General features: G+C 48.7%; 2 protein-coding genes across 2 annotated transcripts; one reads left to right on the top strand and one right to left on the bottom strand.

Annotated features, from left to right (window-relative positions):
- The first annotated feature begins 78 nt into the window (after nucleotides 1-78).
- On the top strand, nucleotides 79-10,417 carry PSMC3 (proteasome 26S subunit, ATPase 3). The gene is given in 15 exon segments (XM_037394131.1): nucleotides 79-212; nucleotides 940-1,272; nucleotides 1,274-1,308; nucleotides 1,310-1,502; nucleotides 1,600-1,680; nucleotides 5,931-6,056; nucleotides 6,818-6,922; nucleotides 7,014-7,076; nucleotides 7,547-7,684; nucleotides 7,811-7,954; nucleotides 8,165-8,313; nucleotides 8,817-8,913; nucleotides 9,059-9,204; nucleotides 9,388-9,469; nucleotides 9,610-10,417. Coding segments are annotated over 15 exon segments (1,908 nt in total). The 5' UTR covers nucleotides 79-107; the 3' UTR covers nucleotides 9,721-10,417.
- On the bottom strand, nucleotides 10,277-22,417 carry LOC119150948 (transmembrane protein 178B-like). The gene is made up of 4 exons (XM_037394152.1): nucleotides 21,952-22,417; nucleotides 15,118-15,231; nucleotides 13,726-13,863; nucleotides 10,277-11,924 (listed from the first exon to the last, which is right to left on the bottom strand). Exons 1-4 carry the CDS (start codon nucleotides 22,328-22,330, stop codon nucleotides 11,680-11,682), a joined length of 876 nt encoding a protein of 291 aa, XP_037250049.1. The 5' UTR covers nucleotides 22,331-22,417; the 3' UTR covers nucleotides 10,277-11,679.
- Between the last annotated feature and the right edge of the window lie 1,859 nt (nucleotides 22,418-24,276).

Raw genomic sequence — 24,276 nt, 5'->3', positions numbered from 1 at the left:
CTTCATGTGCAGCTTGGCCTGCTGAAGCTCCACTGCCTGTGCGAAACGATCTATCGTACAAAGGGGCAGCAGCAAGAATTGCGTGACCATGTCGTGAAGTTCCATGAATGCGTGGAGGAAATGGAGCTGTACTGTGGCATGTGTGGGGAGTCCATTGGGGAGAAGAACAACCAGCTCCAGGCGCTGCCTTGCTCCCACTTCTTCCACTTAAAGTAATGAGCTGGAAGTACTAAAGACCCTTGTCACCACATTAGTCATAGGAAAGAACGGTTTGTGCCCACAGTAGGACAGTCCTATGCATGCTGTTCCCCAGGTCTTTGTCCCGTTCACTGTGCCCTAAGGGGTGCAGATCACACATTGCAGCGTCATGAAACTCATGGCCTGGCAGGGTGAGATGGAGCCATAACAGCCCTGCCACTTCTGTCCTCTAAATGACCGTTCACCACTGTCCTCACCTTGTGGGTGCTTAGCCCGGTTCACGGGTTCTTAGTGAATTCTTCTGGGGGAGCCAGTTCTTCTCTCCGGGGCAGTTTGGGGTTTGCCCCTGAATCCCCCCCACGTTCCCTCAGGGCCGGGGGTACGCTGAGGTGCAGGAGGTGAGGAGCGAGGCCTCTCGTTGTGCCACTGGCATGAGAGTTAGCTGTGCCATCATCAGACTTTCAGAAGAATCGCGAGCGTGACAAAACACTTGGTTCAGAAAATTAAGAATTTAAACCCGCAGCCTGACAGGGCACGGCAGGACGGGATGGGCGGCGGGAGGGGGGGGGGGCGGGGAGGGGGAGGGGGGGCCCGCAGCGGGTGGGAACCGGCTCCAGCGTCGCCCGGGGCGGGGAGCCGATCCCGATGTTACCCGGTTAACAGACGGAATGGCAGCGGGGGCGGCGCTGGGGGAGCCCCCGGCCGCAGAGCACCCCCTGAAACGGCCTCCTCCCTTTGCAGGTGCCTCCAGACCAACGGGACCCGGGGCTGCCCCAACTGCCGCCGCCTGTCGGTGAAGCCCGGCTACGTCTGACCCTCCCGCGGGCCTCGGCCGGGGCCCTTCAGGCTGTGCCTGGCGCCCCTGGCAGCCGCGGGGCTGGGGGTGGGCGGCGGGGGCGCGCTCGGTCTCGGCTGCCTCGCTGCTCTGTACGGGGACTGACGGCAATAAAGGGTATCGCCGCAGCGCGCCGCCTGCCTCCGCCGCCGGGCACGGGGCCCCGCCCCCGCCCCGCACCAAGATGGCGGCGGGGCCATCACTCAGCACATTTGGCCGGGGCACGTGACCGCGCGGCGGGCTGCCCCTCGCGCCGGCAGATTCGGCAGAGCCGCGGGGCCGCGCTCGGGGCGGCGGGGGCCGAGGGGCGGCGGGGCGCCGAGACGGGGAAGAAGAGGGGCCGCGGGGCCGCCCCAGCCGCCTGTCCCGCTGCCTCCCGCCCTGCGCCCGGGGCCGCGCAGCGCGGAATCTGCCGCCCGCAGCCCGCCGCGCTGTCGCAAAGATGGCGTCGGTGTGGGATGAGTCGGAGGTGAGGGGCCGCGGGCCGGGGGCCGCTGGCGGGCGCGGGGGTGCGGCGGCGGGGCCGGGGTCGGGCCGAGGGTGACGCTGCCGTTGTGCCCCCGCAGGATGGCGTCGGCGAGGAGGTGCTCAAGATGTCCACGGAGGAGATCGTGCAGCGCACGCGCCTCCTCGACAGCGAGATCAAGGTAGCGCGGGGGGCCGGGAGCGGGGCCGGGAGCGGGGCCGGGAGCGGGGCCGGGAGCGGGGCCGGGAGCGGGGCCGGGAGCGGGGCCGGGAGCGGGGCCGGGAGCGGGGCCGGGAGCGGGGCCGGGAGCGGGGCCGGGAGCGGGGCCGGGAGCGGGGCCGGGAGCGGGGCCGGGAGCGGGGCGTTGCTGGCGCTCGGTGACGGTGACGGGCGTAAGGTGCAGCTCGCTAGATCGGGAACGGTAGCTTGAGTAGCGAGAGGCGGGGGGAACGCTGAAGGAGCGAGGGCCGCGGCAGGGGCGGCCGCTGTGCAGAGCCCTGGCTCCCGAAGGTGCAGCGGCCCCGGGCACGGGGAGGGGGCAGGCTCTGCCGCGGCCCGGGTCGGGCAGATCATCGGGTCATTCAGGTAGGAAGGGGCTCGAGAAGGTCTCTGGTCTGACCTGCTCAAAGCAGGGCACCCGGGCTGCGCAGGGCTTTATCTGGTTGGGTCTCGAAAGCCTCTAAAGCCACGGGTTGCTCCGCGTCCGTGGCACGGGCCGGACGGATTTGCTTGACGTGCGGGCTGAACCTCTCTGGTGTCGGCCTTTGTCTGTCCGCCCACCGTGCGCTGCCTCAAGTGTCACCTTCTGCCTTCTCACTCCCTTCCCCAGCAGCCCCCCAGCTCGGCCAGCCCGCAGCCCTCACTGCGTCCCACAGCGCCCGCGCTCCAGCCCTGACCGGCGGGGGGGGGGGCCGTGCCGAGCTCAGCCCGGTTCATCCATCTCTTTGCTGTATGGGCACAAAACTGGACGGGGTGCTCTAGGTAGGACCTAACAAGTGTTGAGTGAGGCGGGCTGATCGCTTTGTTCCATATACGCTGCTGTTAGTACCGCCTGGGATGCCTTTTACCACCCTTGCTTCCAGGGCGCATTGCTGCTTCCTGTTCACTCTGTTGTCCATGGAGACTCCTGGGTCTCTGTCCACAGGACTGGTCCTTAGCCAGCCAGTTGCCAGCCTGTGTCATTGCAAGGTGCTCTTCCTTCCCGGATGTAGGGTTTTGCATTTGTCCTTGAATTTTGTAAGGTTTCTGTATGCCTCTAGCCTCCCAAGGACCCTTTGAGCAGCAGCCTTGCCCTTGAGCATGGAGGCAGTGCCCCCCAGTTTGGTTTCAAGCACGGTGAGAGTGCACTTCATCCTCTTTTCTGGGTCATTTGTTAAGTTGTTAAAGAGGACAGACCTGGGTAGACCTGTCCTAAGATAGACCCATATCAGAGAAAAGAGCACTTACAACTTCAGTAGAAGTTTGTCTCAATGCCTTATGTTAGCAATATTGAGAGAAATTATTTTGTAAATTCTACAGAGCAACTTCATCCTGCTGCTTCAGGCTCCGCACATAATTCTGTTATTAACATACTTTCTTATTCTTTAAAGATAACAAAAATAAATGTGTCTTATTTTTAAATTGTTGAATACAGTAAAAAGTAAAAGAAGTCTTCTCTGTTTTATAGTAAAAGCATCATAATTGAGAAATGTTTATTGGCACCCTCCCTTCGCGCAATTTTCCTTGAATATTTCCCAGACACTGTTTATTAAATCAAATTTCTAAAATGTTTGCATTTTTGTGTAACAGATTCTGTATTGGCTCCTGTAATAGTTCTGTCCTGGGAATAAGTATGTGTTACAGCACAGTATTCTGTTTGGGTGTAGAGTGTTTTAAAAAGACAGTTTTTTAGAGAAGGGTGGATTTCTGCATGAAACAGAATCATGTAAGCTAATTCAGGTCTAACCAGTTTTCTTGAAACCATTTGGTGCTACGGTCGGTTCAGCAGGGATCACAAACTGTGTTTTCCAGCTGCATGACGGACCAGGAAAGGGAGGAAAACATATGCGGGTGTCAGCCAGACAGTACTGAGAAACACCTGTATGGGATGTGTTAGTCTGAGGTATAAATGTACTTACTGTTGGATGGTGAGTACAGAACTTCTGATAGGTGTTTTCCCTTACAGGTAGCGGAACCATAGAATAGTTTGGGTTGGAAGGGACCCTTAAAGGTCATCTAGTCCAACCCCCTGCAATGAGCAGGGACATCTTCAACTACATCAGGTTGCTCAGAGTCCCGCCCAACCTGACCTTTCCAGGGATGGGGCAGCTGCCACTTCTCTGGGCAACCTGTGCCAGTGCTTCACCACCTTCATCGTAAAAAATTTCTTCCTTATATCTAGTATGAATCTACCCTCTTTTAGTTTAAAGCCTTTACCTCTTGTCCTGTCGATAACAGGCCCCGCTAAAAAGTCTTGTCCCCATCTTTCACACAAGCCCCCTTTAAGTCTTGAAAGGCTGCAATAAGGTCTCTCTGGAGCCTTCTCTTCTCCAGGCTGAGCAACCCCAACTGCCTCAGCCTGCCCTCGCAGGAGAAGTGCTCCAGCCCTCTGATCATTTTTGTAGCCTCCTCCAGACCCGCTCCAACAGGTCCGTGGCTTTCCTGAATTAGGGCTCCAGAGGTGGACCAGCCCTGCAGGTGGAGTCTCACCAGAGCAGAAGGGCATTATCACCTCCCCTATTGGGATGCAGCAGACCAACTGGGCTTTCTGGGTTGCGAGTCTACATTGCCAGCTCACATCCAGCTTTTCATCCACCTGTACCCTCAGGTCTTTCTCAGCAGGGCTGCTCTCAGAATCCCTTCATCCTCCAGCCTGTATGGGTACCAGGGGATGCCCTGACCCAGGTGCAGGACCTTGCGCTGGGCCTTGTTGAACCTCATGAGGCTCACACAGACCCACTTCTCGAGCTGGTCCAGGTCCCTCTGGATGGCCTCCTGTCCCTCAAGCGTGTCAACTGCACTGCTCAGCTTGGTGTCATCTGCAAACTTGCTGAGGGTGTACTTGATCCCACTGTCTACATCACTGATGAAGACATTGAACAGTACTGGTCCCAGTACGGACCCCTGAGGGACACCACTCATCGCTGATCTCCAGACATTGAGCTGTTGACCAAAGTAGTAGTAAAAGCACCAGAAAAGTTAAAATTCTATAAAGATGTAGGAATTTGAGCTTTCTGTCATGTATGTTTGGTTTGTTTCTTTTTTTGCTTATAGAAAGGTTTTATATCTTACTGAAGCCTAGGCTAAGGTTAATTCAAACCATAAATTACTAGTCGTAAATTGAACAAATGAGAGGCTCCACAGGGGTATGAAGATGACCTTGTCACTGTGAGGGCAGTCAGACAGTGGAACAGGTTGTTCCAGAGAAATTGTATAGTTTCTGTCCTTGGAAGTTTTCAAGATTCGGTTGGGCAAAGAAATCCCTGAGCAGCCTAGTGAGAGCCTACAGCTGACCCTGCTTTGAGCAAGAGGTTGAACTAGAGACCCCTTGAGGTCCCTCTCAACCTGAGTTGTCCTGTGAGTTCCACTGTTTTCCAAAGGACCCAGCTATCTTTGTAGGGAACAAATACTGTGTACTGCTGCAGTGTTGAATGTTTGAGAGACCAAAGAGTATTTTTTCACTACAGAGGCAGTTGATATATTTTTTTCTCATATGTCTTTCTTGATATGTGTGGTCTTGTAGAACAGAACAACTTCATAAAAATGGCACCCGTCTTTCTCTTTGTTCCACTGGAAGCCGTGGCAGTACATCTCTTCGCAAAGGTGCTGCTAGTCCTGCTGCTTCCAGTAGGCACAAGCCTCAGTTCTGCCATTCCCTGTTCTTACTTTCAATGGACTTTGGTTCTGTACTGTGATACTTCCAGTTTAAAGTTTTTCTGGCTGTTTGTTCCTATGCTATTGCGTGTCATTGCTTCAGTGTTCCAGCACACAATTCTTCTTTAAACCCAGCAAAATATAACTTTAAAATAAGTGTGTGTATATGTATGCATACAGATGTGCGTGTGTGTTTACATATCTAGTTACCTGTGTATCTGTATATATTAAAAAATGAAAACCAAAACACAGTTGCCTTATCTAGGTCATGTCCTTATCTAGGCCATACTGCAACCCTGTAAGCTGATGCATTGACTAGGTTAAGGTTACTCAGTGACACAGTGAACAAATGACTTAGGGATATTGATTAGTTGGACACTAGAATGGCCTCCAATGACTCCTAACCAATTTTAGCTAAATTTGCTGGCTTTTCCTCTTTTTATATTATATTTTCCTTTATACCCACTGTTTCCTCAGACTTAATTTTTACAACTCTTTTACTTTTGGAATAATGTATAAATTTTATCTTGCCTTAGTCTTCTGATGTTATTCCTATCTCTTTCTGCATACTGAATCCAGATCATGAAGAGTGAGGTACTGAGAGTGACCCATGAGCTTCAGGCTATGAAAGACAAGATCAAAGAGAACAGTGAGAAGATCAAAGTGAACAAAACCCTGCCATACCTTGTCTCTAACGTGATCGAGGTGAGAGTGGTGCACTTCCCTGCAGCAGTGTGAGAAAGTGTGCGCAGTGTATATTGGGAGGGAGAAGGGCAGGGCAACTCGGCAGGTATTTGAGACATGGTGTATTCTCGAACTACTGATCCTCCCAGAGCCAAGACTTTCAGGTTTTTCTGTTGGTTTTGTCGGTGACCTAGAAGTGCACATCACTTGCCCGCTTCCTCTCTGGGTTGTTCTTTACATGTTGGCTACTGTTCATCTGTATGTAACAGCCATCAGAGGGTGACACAGCCTCGCTTAGTGTAGACTTGGGCATGTGAAATTTGGTGCGTGCTTTCTGAAACCTGTGATGCAGTAATGAAAAGCAGTGGCTCTGTTACTACATCACATTCTCTTTTTAATTCAGTAATTCTGCTGATAGGCCAAAAAAATGCTGATAGTTTTCTGGTTTTTTGAAAAAAGAGGCGTGGTTTGTACTGGTGTTTTAAAACATAATGAACTTAAGGCTTAATGTGAGCTGCAGTAATAGGAGGAGAAATCGGTGCCATTAGCTACTACTTTGTTCTGAACTTTGTAGTGTCTTTCTATGTGCTGTTGTGTGCTGCTTCATGAGGAAAGAAAGAAATTAATTTTTATAGGAGGACTTTAATGCTTTCAGGATTCTACTGCTGATGGGTGGTGGGAAGTTTTATTTCTCCTACTGCATGTAATTTAGATACATTAATCCTGGCATCATTCTGCTAGCCTGGTTACATTGTCGTGAAGTCTCTTGCTCTGGTTTTCAGCTGCTGGACGTTGACCCCAATGACCAGGAGGAGGATGGAGCAAACATTGACCTGGATTCCCAGAGAAAGGGCAAGTGTGCTGTGATCAAAACCTCTACACGTCAGGTAAGTCCCATGTGCCCAGCTAGGTGTGAGGAGTGCTGATAAGGACCTTCTAATATGGCTGGTTTTGCTTGCTTTGATTTCTTTTCCACAGACTTATTTCCTGCCTGTTATTGGGTTGGTTGATGCTGAGAAGTTGAAGCCTGGAGACCTAGTGGTGAGTGGTGCTGTTGTGGCTGTTAAGATACGATGCTACGTTGGCCAGAAAATTGCGTATGTCTTGCCCTTTAGAAAGGAGACAAATCTATCCAGATTTCTCTAAGACCATTTCTGTACTAAAATTTTAATGAAAAGATATTAGGGGTTCAGTTGTATTTGTAGTATAGAAAAGTAGTTTGGGGTGTGTGTTCTTCATGTATACAATCAGGTGCTGAAAATCTAGATATCACCTAGTAAGCTTTCTAAAACCAATCTTTTGCATCATAAGTAAATTGGACCCCTCTTTTTTTAAAATGTGCCAGGTTGGCTGTGGCATTGTCCACTGTGCCAAGCTGTGGTGATCTGATGAGTGCCAGTGTCAAAGCTGGTTATTCCTGCATCCTTGAGGTCTAGTGAATCATCTTTGATCGCATGTTTATTAATTGCTGTCTGAAGGGCCTGTTAAAAGCAAAGGACTTGTGTTTACAGGGGGTGAACAAAGACTCTTACTTGATCCTGGAGACGCTACCTACTGAGTATGATTCACGGGTGAAAGCCATGGAGGTGGATGAGAGACCCACAGAGCAGTACAGTGACATTGGGGGGCTGGATAAACAAATCCAAGAGGTGATACTTTATGTTTAGTTTCTGGTGTGGCTGTGGACAACAGTCCCTGAACCTCAGCTTGAAGCAGGCAGCCTGGATCTGTGGAGGGGAATGGGGTTTTGTATTAATATTTTTCTTTTGTGGTAGCTCGTGGAGGCCATTGTCCTGCCAATGAATCATAAGGAGAAATTTGAAAACTTGGGTATACAGCCGCCCAAAGGAGTCCTTATGTACGGGCCTCCAGGAACGGGGAAGACACTTTTAGCTCGAGCATGTGCTGCCCAGACCAAGGTAAAAGGAACCTTTCAGAGCGTGCTGCTGTAGAATAGTACCTGAAAAGCAAAAGAACACCTCCAAGGGGAGAGGGGTCATACATACAAACTGGTGTTACAAAGGCTGGGATTTTCTTGTTTGCTTGTTTGTTTTAATTAAGGGCTTCTTGTAGTACTTAGAGCTGACCCTGTTGAGAAATAAGGCACAGAATTCTCTTTCATTTCTCAGGCTACGTTCCTGAAGCTTGCGGGTCCACAACTTGTGCAGATGTTCATTGGTGATGGAGCTAAGCTGGTACGTGATGCTTTTGCTCTAGCCAAGGAAAAAGCTCCTTCCATCATCTTTATTGACGAACTGGATGCCATTGGCACTAAAAGGTGAGGTGTAGGCCATGTTGTAAAGCTCTTAGGAGCTGCTTAGCAGCCCCCTTTGCCCGTATATGCGAGGACAGCCTAGCTTAAAGCATGGCCTATTCAGAAGCAGAGCATAAAGCCAGTCATGGACAGATAGCAGCTGCCACAATCCTTGGGCTCATGAGCAAAGTTCAGGAGACTTGGAATCTATCTGATGGCCTCCTGCTGTATAAAACCATTTTCTGATCACTGCATCAGGCACAGGGAAATATTCACCTTCATTTACTACTTGGGCCTGGACAATATTAGCCCCCTTCAGCTCCAAGGACAGTAAAAATTAGCTGCTGCTGACAGTGATTCTAGTTGCAGTCCTCATCAACACAGGACTTCCTGTAGTTTCAAGGAGGGATTCGGAAGACCTTGGCCAGGGAGTGTGAACCACAGTCATTCTGTCTTTTTATGTGATTAAAACCAGGGGCGGTGTGGTCAGGTTCACACTGATAGTTTTATCCTTGTTTCCTCCTCAGGTTTGACAGTGAGAAGGCTGGTGATCGGGAGGTGCAGAGGACCATGCTGGAGCTGCTGAATCAACTTGATGGTTTCCAGCCCAACACACAAGTCAAGGTTGGGATCTAACAGAGTGCTGCTGAGGTCCAGGGTGCTGTAGCAGGGGATGGAAAACAATGCCCAAGGGAAGCAGCTTGGTGGATCCTTAGGGAGGAGAGGCCTGCCTTCCACGTGCCTGACTGATGACCCTACTTCTACTTAGGTGATTGCTGCCACCAACCGGGTTGATATCTTGGACCCAGCTTTGCTCCGCTCTGGACGATTAGATCGCAAGATTGAGTTCCCAATGCCTAATGAGGAGGCCAGAGCCAGAATTATGCAGATCCATTCACGCAAGATGAATGTCAGGTATGGAAGAGACATGGCCTTTTGGGGCTGTTTGTCACTTTTGGTGGTACCTCAGGGCTGTGGGGTGGTAGGTGCTCTCTTGTTGAGCACTCACTGTTGGGTTTTAAGAAAGCTCCATACCTTGCTGCTTCTATTTGGTACATGTTCTCACTTTTCCCCACTCCCCTTTCCCATTCATATCAGCCCTGATGTGAACTATGAGGAACTGGCTCGCTGCACAGATGATTTCAATGGAGCCCAGTGCAAGGCTGTGTGCGTTGAAGCGGTAAGTATTCCTCCGCAGCAGCCAACGCTGATGGGAGGGAAATAGGAAAGCTAGCTTTCCACAGCGTGCCAGCATGGAGTAATTGCTTTGATATGACGTGGTGCTCACATGGCCTCTCTAAATACTGTCTTGTTGGGCAGGGGATGATTGCCCTCCGCCGTGGAGCTACAGAGCTCACCCACGAGGACTACATGGAAGGAATCCTGGAGGTTCAAGCAAAGAAAAAAGCCAATCTGCAGTACTATGCCTGATCTCTGCCTAGTCAAGGTTGTGGCCTTGGCAGAGGACAGGACTAGACTGGACTGTACCACTTTCTGTCTGGAAAAAATAAAGCATTTTTTCCCCTCTAAAAACAAATCCATGATGTGTTGGGGCTGTCACCCTTGCTTGATGATTCTACATCTGCAGAAAGGAAGGTGAGAACCTCCTGTGCACAGTGCCCATCATGTTGTCTTTGGAGCGTCCTCCCACTAGAACTGGATTAAATCCTGCTGTGCTACTTCTGGAGTAGGACCAACAGCGTATACTTGGAAATTGATGAACGGCCGCTCAGCCAGCATCCCCTGGTTTTTGTATGTGCAGCCAGTGAACAGACTGGACAGCTTTGTTAGAGTCTTTGAAACTTTTGAACTAATACACATTTTGCAAGAGAGAAGTGAACACTATTCACACAGGAATGATGTTTTAACTTTATCATTTAAACTTAACTCTGGAAGCTTTAACACCATTGCTGATATGTAAATGAGCTCTCTGGTGAAACAGTCTGGTAATTAGTCAGAAAGAATTCCAGGTTTCATCTACTGAGCAAGTCTTTCAATACTTTTAATGCCAGTTGAGAATTACAACTTCCATTTAAAAATTACACTTTCCATAAATACACTGACTTTAGCATTAAGTATCTTACATGCCACTGTATTGTATTTTAAATACAATGTAAACATCTCCAAATGCTGGCCATCTCATCTTTACCTGTGCAGTTTTTGGACACTTCGGAGAGGGGTAGGGATGTGAGGGAAGAAAAAAAAAAAAAAAGAAAGAAAAATGCACCCCAGAGTACTTTGGCTGATGTTCCTGAGTTAGCCCTAGTACTTGCACTGGTCCTTACTGCTCATTTTGGAGAGGGAGCTTGTTCCAGCGGAGCACATGTGTTCTCGACACGCCATGCTCGGGGGGCATTTGACGTTAGAAAGGGGCGAAGTGAGCAGAAGCCACGCGTTCCTGAGGAAAATACATTGCGGTTCCTTTGGATGTTAATATTCGAGGGGGCTGTACATCTGCTATTTTAGCAGTACTGCTATTTGAGCTTGGGAAGAATTACTCATCTCCTTTCACAGAACAGGAGTTGCACCCACACAGTGTTGGGGGGGTGAAAGTTGATCCCAGCAGCTCAAACTATGACTTACTTTCAGAAATACACCCTGGCCTCTAGTGGAATAGTTACAAGCTGCATGTTGCATACATCTCCCCATTAAAACAAGGGTATGTTAGTTAGCCAAATGAGTAACCTTACCTGTGTAAGAAGCTGAGGAAAACTTTCCCCTCCTTTCCTAAAGCCAGTAAGAGAGTTTTTTAGAGTCTTGCTGCTCAGTTACAGCTGGCTCCTTTTGGAAACGGCTTTCATGGTGAGTAAGTAGCTGATACCACAGCATGGAATAGCACAGATTTCTGATTTAAATAAATTAATACTAAGAACGGGCTAATTCTTTGGCCTAAACCTCAGCTTAGATCAAGGTTCTTTTGGGAAATGATGGCCTGAGCCAACACTAGACACGCCTGTTGCAAAAGTGTTCAAGCCAACTTCACATAGCTCCTTGCCCTAATTTGGGTCTGAGTTACACAGACCTGCAGCAATAGAGTTGGTGCGTAAACATCCCTTACAACTGGACAATAACAGGACCATGGAGGTACAGTTCAAAAAACAGCACAAAAAAAGATACAGCCTTGGACTTAATCCCTTGTAAACAGAAGAAAAACAAATCAAAAGAACTGTCCCCCTTAAATCATCAATGAGCAAATTGCCAATAATTCAAACCTGGAGTTACTTGCAGTGTCTGTGTCCATGACTGGAGGCTGTAGCAGCATCCCACGGGCTGGTATTTTGACAGCTATGGCACTGCTCTCCACACGCTGACACACCACCTCTTCCTGGTGTTAACCCACAGCTCTGCCCAGGCTGTGCTTTCCAGAGTCTCTCCTTGCTCCCGCCGAGGTCACACAGCCCCATTTTCTTGTCTGGGTTTTTGTACAGATGCCCGAGAAGTGTTGAGTGATGGGGCCAACGTGCAGAGGAACCCAGCCAGCAGGGTGAGGCCCAGGCCTCCCCAGGCACAGAACATGGACCAGCCATAACCATGACTGATGTCCTCTGGCAGCCCATAGACGTAGCGAGGATAGCGAGATAACTCAAAATTGATCCCAGCTACGCATGTGCAGAGTGAGATGATACAGCATGTACCTGCAGGAAAAAAGCAAGAGGGTTCTACACTGCCCTCAGACAGGTTAATTATGCTCTGGTTTCTTCGGGTTTTTCCCTATGTATTTTCAAAGTCAGGAATTTTCAAAATCAAGATTTTTTTTTTTTTTTTTTTTTTAGTCCTACCAGTCACTCTTCTTGCAAGGCAGGGGAGAGAAAAGAAAAAGAAAAAAAAAGGCAAGCTGTGTAGGATTACAGGATACCTCACTTCACAAATAACCAATATTGCCTTAGTTCCTTCTTGGTATTTCAAACTCCATCATTTTTAGTTCATCATGCTTCGATTCTCCTGAGACTTTATTTATTTTCAATGACTAAGGTCATCATGTTCCAGACAGTACTTGGGCAGTCTCCTGTAACTAGCTGAAGCCCTGGGCTTCAGGTGCGTACAGCACTGTTTAGTTTCTATGAGAAACATCAGACTCCCACCAGGTGTAGCCTAGGCCTACAGAAAGTGTCCAGGTCTTTGTCATCCTGCTACACATTCCCTAAGCACCTATGTAGAGCAGCAAAAAAGCTGAAGAAACTTGTAACGGAAGGCACTCTGTCTAATATACACTAGTACACTAGACTCAAGGTCAAGGTGGTCATTTTCCCCAGCTCTGGATCTGTCTCTAAATACTAGTGACAGCTCTTACCGCTGACAGTATGCCCATCACAGTAAGTGCAGAAGCACTCAAAGGGGACCCAGTCTGCCTGTTTCACTTACAGTACTTACCTCTCTCATTGCTGTGTGATAAAATAAATTAACCCATTTCCAAAGGAAACTGCAGTTAAGCAGCATGTAAGATGATCAAGGTCAGCACAAGCCTAACTTCCAGCCTTTCAAGCATCACACCATGTCAGCAGGGTGGTTTTCTGTGTAGCTCTCCAAAAAAACTCCTTGAGAAGGGTTACTTACAGCAAGGGAAAATCCCTGCCTCACAAAGTGGCACCAAACCAGTGCCATACCTAGCTGTTTGATACAGATGCCGTACACCACCAAGTTCCTTGCTTGCAGCCATTACGGATGCTGACATTGGGCCTCCAGGGCTGACAGGGCCTCTGGCTTTTAAGTAGAGCCTCATTTTTCATACTTGAAAGTTCTCTATTACTGCTTGCAATTTGAGAGTCCTCATCCTTGGAGCATCTCAGTAGCTCATGATTTTGGTGCATTTGTTGCTACTATGCCCCTTTCAAAGCTGAATTTTTGAGCCCATTTTTGAGCTGAACAATCAAAGTTCAGAAGAACCTTTGGCCATGCAGAAAGTCTGCTCCTAGCCAGGAAGAATAGATGTAACACCCCTGGCAAGCAGTGAGCTCATGTCCTTACCCCTGGGCCAGTGCTGTCCAGGCTTAGCTGGGTTTGGACTTCATTGTTACCCAAAGATGTGGGCATCTTTGAGCAGCAGCAAGGTATTTTATATTGATTTTTGTTTGTCTGTTTGTTAAGATTCCTTAGGGAAAACTGAGCTGAGCTGTCTGACAGGAGCTGCAGGCTCCACACACTCAGAGCAGGCAAGAGGACTGCTCACTGTGCACATGGTCCTTATGGCTACACACCAGCTCTCCAGAGCAGAAGGCTCGCTTACATACAGCTGGGTCTACTCAGAAACATGCAGGTACCCATGCAAGCACAGGTCCTGCCCAGTGCTGGAACTAGTAACTGCGCTGTGCTGATGGTTTGCTGCGCTAAGGAACTGCTTCATGTGTTTGCTGTGGGCTGACTTGACTTTTAAGAGCACTTTCCCAGCCAGCAATTCTGACTGTGGTGACTTCAGGAGTAGAAGCGAAAGGCTCTCACCTCCCATTAGGAAGAGCAGCCCAGCCACATACTGCATGAGCTCCTGCTGTTTGCAGCAGCCCAACACACCAATGATCCACCCAAACAGGATGATGGAGACTGCCATGCCAATGAAGCCAGCTGTCATCCTCCGCAGATCTGAGGAAAGAGAAAGGAGAAAAGCAAGAAAGAAGATGTGAAGATGGCAGCAGCCAGACAGGACAGCCTGGGGTAGTCCAGACAGATTCAGATTTGCTGGTTCTGAAGTTTATACTTCACCCAAGGACAACTCCTGTAGCTTCTTTGAGGTAGACAGTTTGCCCATTATACTGAAACTGAGGGAATCCCGCTTACTTGACTCCCTTCTGCTGGGCACTGTACAACTGGAAAGTATTTCTGTCCTGATGAAGAGGAATACTGGCCAAATTCTCCCCAGCATGGGACAGAAGGGGTGCACTATGAATATGGCAACAAATAGTGAATGTTACTAATGCAAGGGGGCTTTCTTTTTTTTTTTTTGTAATGTGGTGTGTTTCTTTGGGATGAAGTTTGTTGGATGAGTGTCTGCTGAAAATACAAGTAAAAGAAGTGAGAGGGGACACTGAGGAGAAGTAAAGGACTAGCACATGGAAGGCAGGTAGTGTGAACTGAAAAGAGGAATAGCAGGAGGACAGAAGCAGAGAGCAAATCAATAGAGTATGATGGAAACAAATCCAGTAACAAGCACTAAAAAAAACCCAACGTGGGTACCAACAATATGAACAGCAATTTGTCATCCACAATACAAGTGTTGTTCTTGTCTCTTCCTAGTTCAGTCTCCAGCTGGAATTCCTCAGCACTGAGGCTCACACGACAGGGGCTAGGCAGAATTATCTGAGACAATAGAACCAGAAAACAAACAGAGAGAAGCAGGAGCCTAAAAAACTGATCAAATCATTCTCAGTGACAGGCTACAGGTCAGTCATCTGTATGAGAAAGACTTGGGCATAAGGCAGCTTGTGGGCCAGGAGCTGGTAACAGGAGGTTGCAGAGACAAACTGAGATGTTCCCTAAAGAGAGCTCATTGCCAGGGAGCTGCATCAGGTCACTGGGGTGCACACAGAAAAATGCAACAAGATTTATACAGACTACACAATGATGGAGCAGCTTTGCTGTAAGCCAGCTAGGAGTTGTCTGTCCTCAGATCCAGAATACGATTACACCTTGCAACACACTAGAGACATGCCCGTATTCCTGGATTCACTGCTTAAGCCCCTCCAGTCTCATGTCCCCTTCCAATTATATGGTCAGCTGTTTGCCCTTCCTCTATTTATGCTTAGAGCCCAGCGACAGCTAGCTGATTCAGAGCCTTCACTTGGCATTGCATTAAGGCATGAAGTAATCCAGTCTTGTATGCTGCTTCAGGTTACTTACGCAGTGCATGCCACTCATCCTGCCGGATGGTGTTTGTGATGTTGATGGGTAAGTTGCGAGGCAGAGAGCTGGAGGTGTAGTGGTACTTCACAGCAGTGCAGCGCTGAATAACTCCTGTAAAAGAGACATCAGTGTGAAACAGCATGAAACCCCTGTGCCTTGCACTTGCTGAGTTAGCTGACCCAGCAAAGGTCACACAGGGAAAGCCTTAGTTCAGTGACAGAGCACATGTAAAATAAACCAAAAAAACCAAACAAACAACAGATTTCTGTTTACTACAAAGGCTTTGGGAATTAGGAGGGGAGGGAGCCTTGCTACAAAGAAACACCCGCAAAGAGAAAGCAAGGTGTTGATCCAGGCAGGCAGGAAAGAACAGCTGAAGGTAAACAGTAATGACAGTCACCAAAAGCAGCTCCAGAAGCTTCCTAGAGTGGTACAATCTCTTTGGGATGGCTGAGGAGAGAAGAATGTGGCTGAGTACCAACACAACTGCTTTGTCTCTAAGAGGAGAGTTCAATCACTGATAATTTTGAATGAATGCCGGGAAGTGAACTGCATGGGAGACAAGTCTGAATTCACTCCAGCAGTCATAGGCTCTTTGCTTTACTTTCGCTGAACAGTAGTACCCAACTAGGCTTGTTTCCATTATAGCTTAAAGAAAAGTGTACCCTAGGTGCAAATATGAACCTACATGCACACTCCTCTTGAGAAGATTTTTAGTTTAGAAAACAACCAGTAACAGAGAAGTTACTAGGGGTGGAGGGGGAGGAAGGTGCCTTGCCCTTAAAGATGGAAAATAAATGTGTATGGCAGGGTGGAAGAAAAGGGCCAAAAAGGTAAAAAAGCTAAACAGTTAAAGAAGTTCCCCTTAAACAGTGGCTAAGGGTCCTTACCACTATTTGATTGCTGGGGCAGAAGAACTGTTCATGAACAATCAGTTCGCCATTGAGCTAATTAAGCTGGTGAACAATCACTAGCAGGGAGCTGCAGCCTCAGTTACCAGCTTTGCAAAAGACACTAGAAAACCCCAGAGAAGAAATGGGCTTTGTGATGCTCCCGCAGCAATAGAAAGCATGATTTTGTCCTCTAACAACGTTGACTGGGACTGTACCGACCTGATTCCTGTAAGGACCTGCAAAGAGGAAGGTCCCACTTCCCAAGATCAAGAGGCCTGGCCAATTCCAGCCATCAGGCCAGGGAGGGAAGGGGGATCTGAATTTCCCCACATTAACAAAACAGTAACATTCATTACTGAGTGGAACAAGCCAGATGTGCAAAGAACACGCCCCAAAAGGGGAAAACTCAAAGCTAGAGTTCCAAAAGCCACTGAGCAGCAAAGCATTTCAAGTGGGCCCCTACTACTACAAGGTCTGTAGTGCTACCCAAGTAAATGGACCAGCCAGATAACCCAGTAACAGAGGATGCCACTTCATCTGCAAAACCGCTGTAAACATCTGAATTAGGATCTTAGGCCATATACAGCATAGCACAGAACCTAATTAAATTTTACCTGTAGCTGTTGACTGAATTAAATTTCAATATTGATATGATTTACATGTGTTGTTGAGAAATACATCTATGGTACAAACTAAGAACATCAGATTTTAGATTACAATGCACTGGATTAATTAAAAGTAAGGTCTATGCACCTACCTATATAGGTAGCATATGTCTATGCACCTGTACCTATGCACCTATACACTAATTATAAAAATACTATATATGAAGCAGTATTTCATATAAGAGCAAGGATTACTACTTTTATAGCTCTTTCATTAAAGGAAAAAAATCAAAGACTAGAGACTTATATCCCTTATGATCAAAGCTACAGAATCCTCAGCTAAAATGTCACTGAGAAAATCTTTGCTCTGCATTATTGTAAGAGTCCACATGTAGACTACAAGTAAAACATCTCCACCTTCTTATACAACTCTGGTTATTCAGAAGTTTTCAAATATCAGTTTAAAAATTTTACTTCTAATCCTTTCTTCCCCAGAATTCAAAGTACTAATTTTATGTTGATAGCATATAAAATTATATTAAAACAGCAAGTTTGCAAAATGAAGAAATTGCTTGGAAGTTAGCGAATTTTAAGGTTTATGCTCAGTGCTGAACTCTAATGCACGGGCTTGGTGATAGTCTTTGGTCACACCATCACAAGTGATTTTTCCAGTAAGATTCCCAGTTCTCTGAGAACACAGGCTGGACCTGTTCCGGTGCGAGCTACCGCAGGCAAAGCAAGGGAGGCCTCTCTCTGTAGGTCTGCTAGAAAAGCTGAAACAGGTAGGCAAGAGAGTTAGGGGATTGAGGAATCAGTGAGTATGCTCTCTCAGATGAATACCTACCCACTTTCTCCCAGAAAATTATAACATGCACCCAGGTGATCCTCAGCAGCCAAATTTTGCATCTGCAGTCACTAGTTCTTGCTTCCCATTTTCTGACTGAATCTCCAAGTCTATTTTGCACTACGCACTCAAGTATAGCCACTCCACAGGGCTACATTTACAGCGATATAACATCTTGTTCTCTAAGTAATCAAGAAAAAAGAAAATAAAAAAATCAAAATCAGGTTTTCAGTCTCAAAGTTATCATGTAGTCAAAGGTATTTCTAAGGTACTCCAGTAAGTCCTTTGTCCTAAGCCCCTGCATACCTTAAATCGCAGGCTATAAAATAGGGACAGCATCCTGCTCTCCATTTCAGAAACCTGCTGGCAAAGTGATTTTTTGTTTATAACATGCTTAGACCAGCACCATAAGAAAGCCTGCCAAAATTAAAATCTTGTCTTCACGCAAGGGCTTGAATAGGATCAAGTCATGTGGTGAACAACAAGTAAGTGTTTTCTTTTTTGGCACATGAGTAAGTTGAGAATAGGACAGAAGAGGGCAGGTGCTTATGTCATTAGCTCATGTCATCGTGTCATAAAGCATGTGTACAAGAAAAAGGTTACACATAGCCAGGCTGATCCTAGTATTTCTTAGGGACATGAAAAGACCACTATGAAAGTTGCACTGCATGTGCGATTTTCTTGATTAAAAAAACAAACATAAGCAGCAATGAACTACATCCAGCAGTGTCACACTGACACTTTCACGGTCGAGCTACATGCCTGTGCTCTCCCACCAACACTGCTTCTCACACCTTGTCTTCGATGTGTTGGGTTTTTTTTTCTTTTCCCCTCAGGATTGCAAGTGCAGACAGGTCCCCTTCCCATACCCTCTCACAACCCTTAGGGCACTACACCTGAGTGTCCCTGGATGAGTCCTTTCTCCTGACTCAACACAAAGGCTGGGAAAGATCAGAGGATGTTGGCTAGAAAGAATTTCTGGACCTCCAGATACCTGGACAGAGCACATGCCCCTTGTCCCCAAGCTGCCAAGACACCTGGAAACCCAGACCCAGGTCTGCTGTGACACATTCAGTTTGTAATCCTGGGCTCAGCACACCCTGGCTTTCTCTCAGTTTAGTTTTCATCTCTCTCTGACTTTGAAATATGTGGGTTTTCTTCTCTGTACTGCCTGTGTGCCAGCATTAGACGGAGGAAATGGAGGGGGCTCTCCTTTGCAGTGCTGCTGCCTGGCCCGATCATATCTTAGAGCACTTTGGCTCTCACAAGAGCTGGAGAGCCCCTCTCCTCACCGTGAGCAAGGCCAGGGAGCAGCCATGGACAGTTAACACTGAGCTACCACATGAGGTCTGGCCCTCCTCGTGCCCCAGGACCAAGTGGTCACTCAAGCTCCCTGCCATTTCTGCCCAGGATTATGGAGTGCATCACAGCTATGGTATCACTCTGTCCACACTGCCACCCAAAGGCCACTAGGTCTGATAAATCAACCTTCCTTTAAAGATCGTATTTCCTGACAGATCTTACTTACCACTGGCCATGACCAAACAGGTTGAGTTTATGAAATATGCCGCTATAACAGATGCTCTACAGACCAGAGTCATTCCTATAACTCTTCCAATTAATCATTAGTTGGAAAGGATGGGAAGTACAGGCACCAGGCCTGAGCAGTTTTCTCTCAAGGGCCTCGTTACTGCCACAAACTGTTGTGTTCCTCTGCTTAATCATCCAGTCATTCTTCTCTCTTTCTCAGCTACATCATGGTACTATGAATTCATTTCTGCCCGATAGACGGAAGACATACCAGTCCCACCCCAGATTTCTCTCAAAGAAAGCTTGAAAAGCAGTAAAATCCCTAGTTTATGAGCAGTGATGAACCTTTTCTTAATTCTTTCAATTTACTGGTGTTAAAAAGCATGTTGTTCAAATGAACCCATCAAGTTATCCAAAGCAACCTATTACAACGGTTCTTTCCTAATTAAACATTTTCTACTGTCACCACTTTGTAAGCAACGCTTTTTTCCTATTAACAGCGAAGACAACTAAACAGCATATAATAATTCCCTGCAGGACTCCACTATGTAAGTTCTCCACGGAAAAGGTTTTTGTGGAAGCACCAGTTACCCAGCGTGTACTCCATGTAGCACAGGCTCTACAAGATTATGTACAGTGCTCAAGTTCTTACACTCAGAGAGTCCCTCCCTACACACACATAGATCCTTTTAGTTTCCCCACCAAGTGTTTCAGGTTTTTGGCCGTTATCTTTTACTGACTGCTAATCTCCATTTTCCCCATTTCCTTTGTATATTACTTCTTCTTTGGCCTTCCTAAATGTATTTTTAAAATGAAACCATCTATTTTTTCACAGGTCCAAAATAGGGAGTTTGCATTTTAAGAAAAATCCCACACATCATTCCTCTCTTACATTTTAACATTTCCCACTTCTCAGTTTTGCACTACATTTTTTTACTCTTTTTCCTTTCAAATATATGAAGTGAATACATTTTATATTTTAAAAATATATATATTTTAGATATATAAATGTAGGCATGTATAGGCATCATCAGCTAAAACACACACACACACACACACACAAAAATGTACTCACCTGTTGCTAAAAGCCTATGAAAACCTCTAGCTTAAAGATTATCAGGAGTATAAGGTGGCATCACACAAAGAGCTAGCTGAAAAGTTACTGCAAAACGAGGAGAAAGCAGGACCTTCAGAGGTGCACAGTAGTGATCTTCAACCCACACTAGGAAAAAAACCCACCCATTTTTTTCTTTTTGGAAGCCCCAGATCCAGTATCATGCTTGAGAGAACAGCTCAGCCACAGCCACACCTGACCGTTGGCTGGAAAAGGCTGCTTAATCACAGTTGTCAGAGAAAAGATAGACACAGCGGGAACAAGGAAAGGCTGCTAGTAAAGCAGGTCAGGGGAAGGGATAAGAAGAGAGTCATATCTATTTAAAGATCTGACTCTACAAGAACTATTATTAATAATTTCCCCCTGTAAGATGACACATAAATCTTTACAGAAGCAACTGCAGACCTAATAGGCAAAGAATAGGAGAGAAGCAAGGCTTGTAGGAAAGGCAAGGTCTTTTATTAGAACAGCTGAAGGAAAAAAGGAAGTAGAAGGAAAACCTTTTGGATTTAGAGTCCCTCCAGCTTTACACGCCAGACCCTTAGGAATACCATTCACCACCCTGTAACGCCCTTGTGCATGCAGGATGCAGACTCTAGCCTCTCTGACCATTGTAGTGTTGGGAAAATACCTCAGAAACAGACGTGTTGAGGATCAAGCTAGTGTTCTTCCTTTCCCCCAACTTTTGCTAATCTCAATGGGAGCTGAAAGCACTTGGCTTGATGTGAAGGAAAAAAAATAGTTTAGATAACAGGCACAATTAATAGAAAGAAATTAATGAGCTGCCTTTTAGTGAAATGAGATCAATGTGGAAATAAAAACACATAAAATGGATCCTAGGAGATTAAATAGAGAAACAAGCTAATTACACAGCACTAGAGTTTCTAAGAATCACTGCTGTGCATCGGAAAGAATGGACAAAGACGAGCTAAGCTTCACAGTGCCAGTCTATCCATCCTCTGCTGTGCAGGACTGGCATCACAGTTGGAAGCCACGCTGAAGAACTGCTCCCACTTTCTTAAGATAGCATTTCCATTTTGTGCCTCAATGGAAGCACTTCTCCCAACTCCTACTCTCCCTGTGCTAATATGTACCTGCTGGAACAGTAAGTCCTGTTGTTTATCATTAACCATACATGGCATTTCTTACCCTAAGCTTGGTTTATATGTCATTTATTATGACTTAACGGACCAGCCCACATTATACCAACCAGTCCAGGAATTTTGTTCATACTTGGTGAACTGCTTGGTTTTGTACCACGTACCACAACAGCAGAAGACCCACAGCTTTGGCTCCTGTAACCCCTAGAGCCCTGAGTGACAGCTGCCACCATGAAGGCTGGGCAGTGCACTGCAGCAACGAGAACCCCCCATGCTAGCACAGGAACAACAGGTCCCTTTCCCCTTGCCACAAACACCACAGAGCCATAAACGACACCGTATGTTTCTCAGCGCTCAATACCAAGAGGGTGTCAGGGTTCGGGCAATGCCCACCGACACCTTGCTGGCGGGCCAGGCCCCGCGCCGGGCCGCAGAGGGGCTCTCCGAGGACGTGGTCCCACCCAGCACTGCACCATTTTAAGCCGGCAGGGAGACGCACGCGAGACCGGGATCGGGTCAGGGCCGCGCTCGCCGCCTCCCGCCCGGCAGAGGCACCCGGGGCCACGGGGGCTGTGCGGGGCCGCGCCCGCCGCCAGCCCCTTCGCGCCGCAGCCGCCGCACCCGCAGCCCCACCCGCGGCCCCGGGGCCCCGGCAGCCGCGCTCAGCACCACGGACAGCGGCGGCAGGCGGCCGCCTCCCCGCCGGGCCGGGGCCGGGGCCGGGGCCACCCGCCCGTTGCCGCACCTTTCCGGATGAGCTCCTCGCTGTCCGGCTCGTAGCCCGCGCGGTGGCAGCGCCTCCAGAGCCCCGAGACGGTGGAGTTGAAGCGGCGGCCGCAGTGCGAGTCCAGAGCGGCGGCGGCGGCGGCCGGGGCGGGGGCCGGGGGTCGCCCGGGCAGCAGGGCCCGCGGGGGCCGGGCGCGGAGCGGCAGGTGCGAGCTGGGCGCCGACATGGAACCGGGCGGGTCGCTGCGCTTGTGGCCGAAGCCGCGGCAGCGCTCACGGTGCCGCCGCGCATCCGTCTCGTACCAGGAGTCGGTGCCGATGGCCACGGCCAGCAGGGCGAGGGCGGCGGCGGCCAGCAGCAGGCCGGAGCCGCTCAGCGCCTGAGCCGCGGCCGCCATCTTACCGCGCCGGGGGCGGCAGGGGCGGGCGCTTCCCCTGCAGCCCGGCTGGGGGCCTCCGCCCGCGGCACCGCCCCCGGAAGGGAACCGGGGCCAGCGGCCCCCGCTCCCGGTGCCGGTCCGCGGCGAGGTCAGTCCTGCAGCGGTGCAGCCTCCGGGCCGCTCCGGACGCGGCCTCCAGGGGGTTCTGGGGCCGCCCGCCGCCTCCTGCCGCCAGAGCGCCCGGCGAGGGGCTCCCGCTCCGCGGCACGAGGCCCCTCCTGGCCCGCGCGCGGGGCAACGGCCGCGCCAACGGCCAGCAACGGCCCGGCCGCGCGCGGCGGAGCGGCCTTGGCGGGGGCGGCAGCTGCGGGGCAGCGCGGGGCCGAGCACCAACCGCGCCGCAGCGGCGTGTGCTGGCGTCGGGGTTACGGTCTCTCCTCAACCCGCCGTTACCAGTTAATGGAAGACAAGCTGAACATTGTCAATCTACTTTATGCCACGGGACGCAGGCTAGATCCAAGCCATTAGTTAAATGCAGCGTTTCCAAGGGCAAGAAATAACTTCTGATCCAGCTTGTTCTATGGGACTTGTTCCTGCAGCTGCTGGACCATCAGCCCCCAAAAGCCAGTTGCTAGGGCATCATCTGCTCAGTTCTGCTCTCCGGACAAAACGATCTGGTGATATGGTAAAGTTTAAATTACAAATAGTAATGTCCAGGTTTAAAATCCTTAGTTTTGTTTGTTGAAAGCACTTTGAATTATTTCCCAGGAGCAACTGCTCAGCTGTAGGAGATGGAGTTGCACGCCCTGCCTGCTCTCTCGGCCACACAGAGCACAACTTGAACACCCTCCGCAGCGCTTCTGCCAGGGACCCTGCCCAGAACAGGGCACCACCTCTCTTCCCAGAGCACTTATGCCTGGTGGAAACATGCAGCAACCACAGACAAAGCTTGTTTTAACCACATTTCAGCCTCATCCTCTTCAGCGGTTTGCACCAGACAGATGGGATCACCATCCATGCAGCTGCACATTCATGCCTTCAAGGCAGACAAATTGAAAGGGCTGCTGTCAAAAGAATTTTTTTACATATACCAACTAAATCAGGTCTTCCACATCATCCACGAGAATGAAAATTTTCAAATACAATCACTGCTCTAGGTAACATGGAAAAATCCTTCAATTATGACAGCTCTTTCCTGGAAAGATCCGAATATTCACATTTCCTAAATCTGCAATCCTATTATGCCACCCTACTCTCTACACCAGTTTCTCAGACTATAGTTTCAGAAGACAGGGGCTTTGGCAAGGCCATCACTTTAGAAAGTCCCCATGTACGAGAAGACTCCTTCCAATTGTTCTCCCCTCTGTGCTACTGCGTTTGTGTCAGAGCCACTCTTTGTGGAGCCTGTCAACCAGGTAGCTGATTAATCCATGTTAATTTTGATTACTTCGGAGAACAAAAAGTGGATGGGAGAGGGAGGCTCACAGCATAGCCCTAGAGGCAGAGTTACCAGCACAGCCAGAAAGTGGAGCATGGCGATGCCAGGGGCAGAGGTTCCAAAATGTGAATTGCTGGCAGAGTATTCAGACCATGAAATCATGCTGTCATGGTTTAACCCCAGCTGGCAACAAAGCCCCATGCAGCTGGTCGCTTGCTCCCCCCTCACCCAGAGGGATGGGGAGGAGAATTGGAAAGGAATGTAAAACTCAAGGGTTGAGATAAGAACAGGTTAATGGGTAAAGCAATAGCTGCACATGCAAGCAAAGCAAAACAAGGAATTCGTTCACTACTTCCCACAGGCAGGCAGGTGTTTGGCCATCCCCAGGACAGCAGGGCTCCATCACACATAACAGTTACTCAGGAAGACAAACACCATAATGCTAGAAGTCCCCCACTTCCTTCTTCCCCCAGTTTATATACTCAGCCTGACATCATATGGTATGGAATACCTCTTTGACTAGCTT

Source organism: Falco rusticolus, chromosome 7 (genome assembly GCF_015220075.1).
Source record: "Falco rusticolus isolate bFalRus1 chromosome 7, bFalRus1.pri, whole genome shotgun sequence".
In the NCBI taxonomy this organism is placed as follows: domain Eukaryota; kingdom Metazoa; phylum Chordata; class Aves; order Falconiformes; family Falconidae; genus Falco; species Falco rusticolus.
The sequence above is the reverse complement of the archived record's forward strand: the minus strand, read 5'-3'. Positions and strand labels throughout refer to the sequence as shown.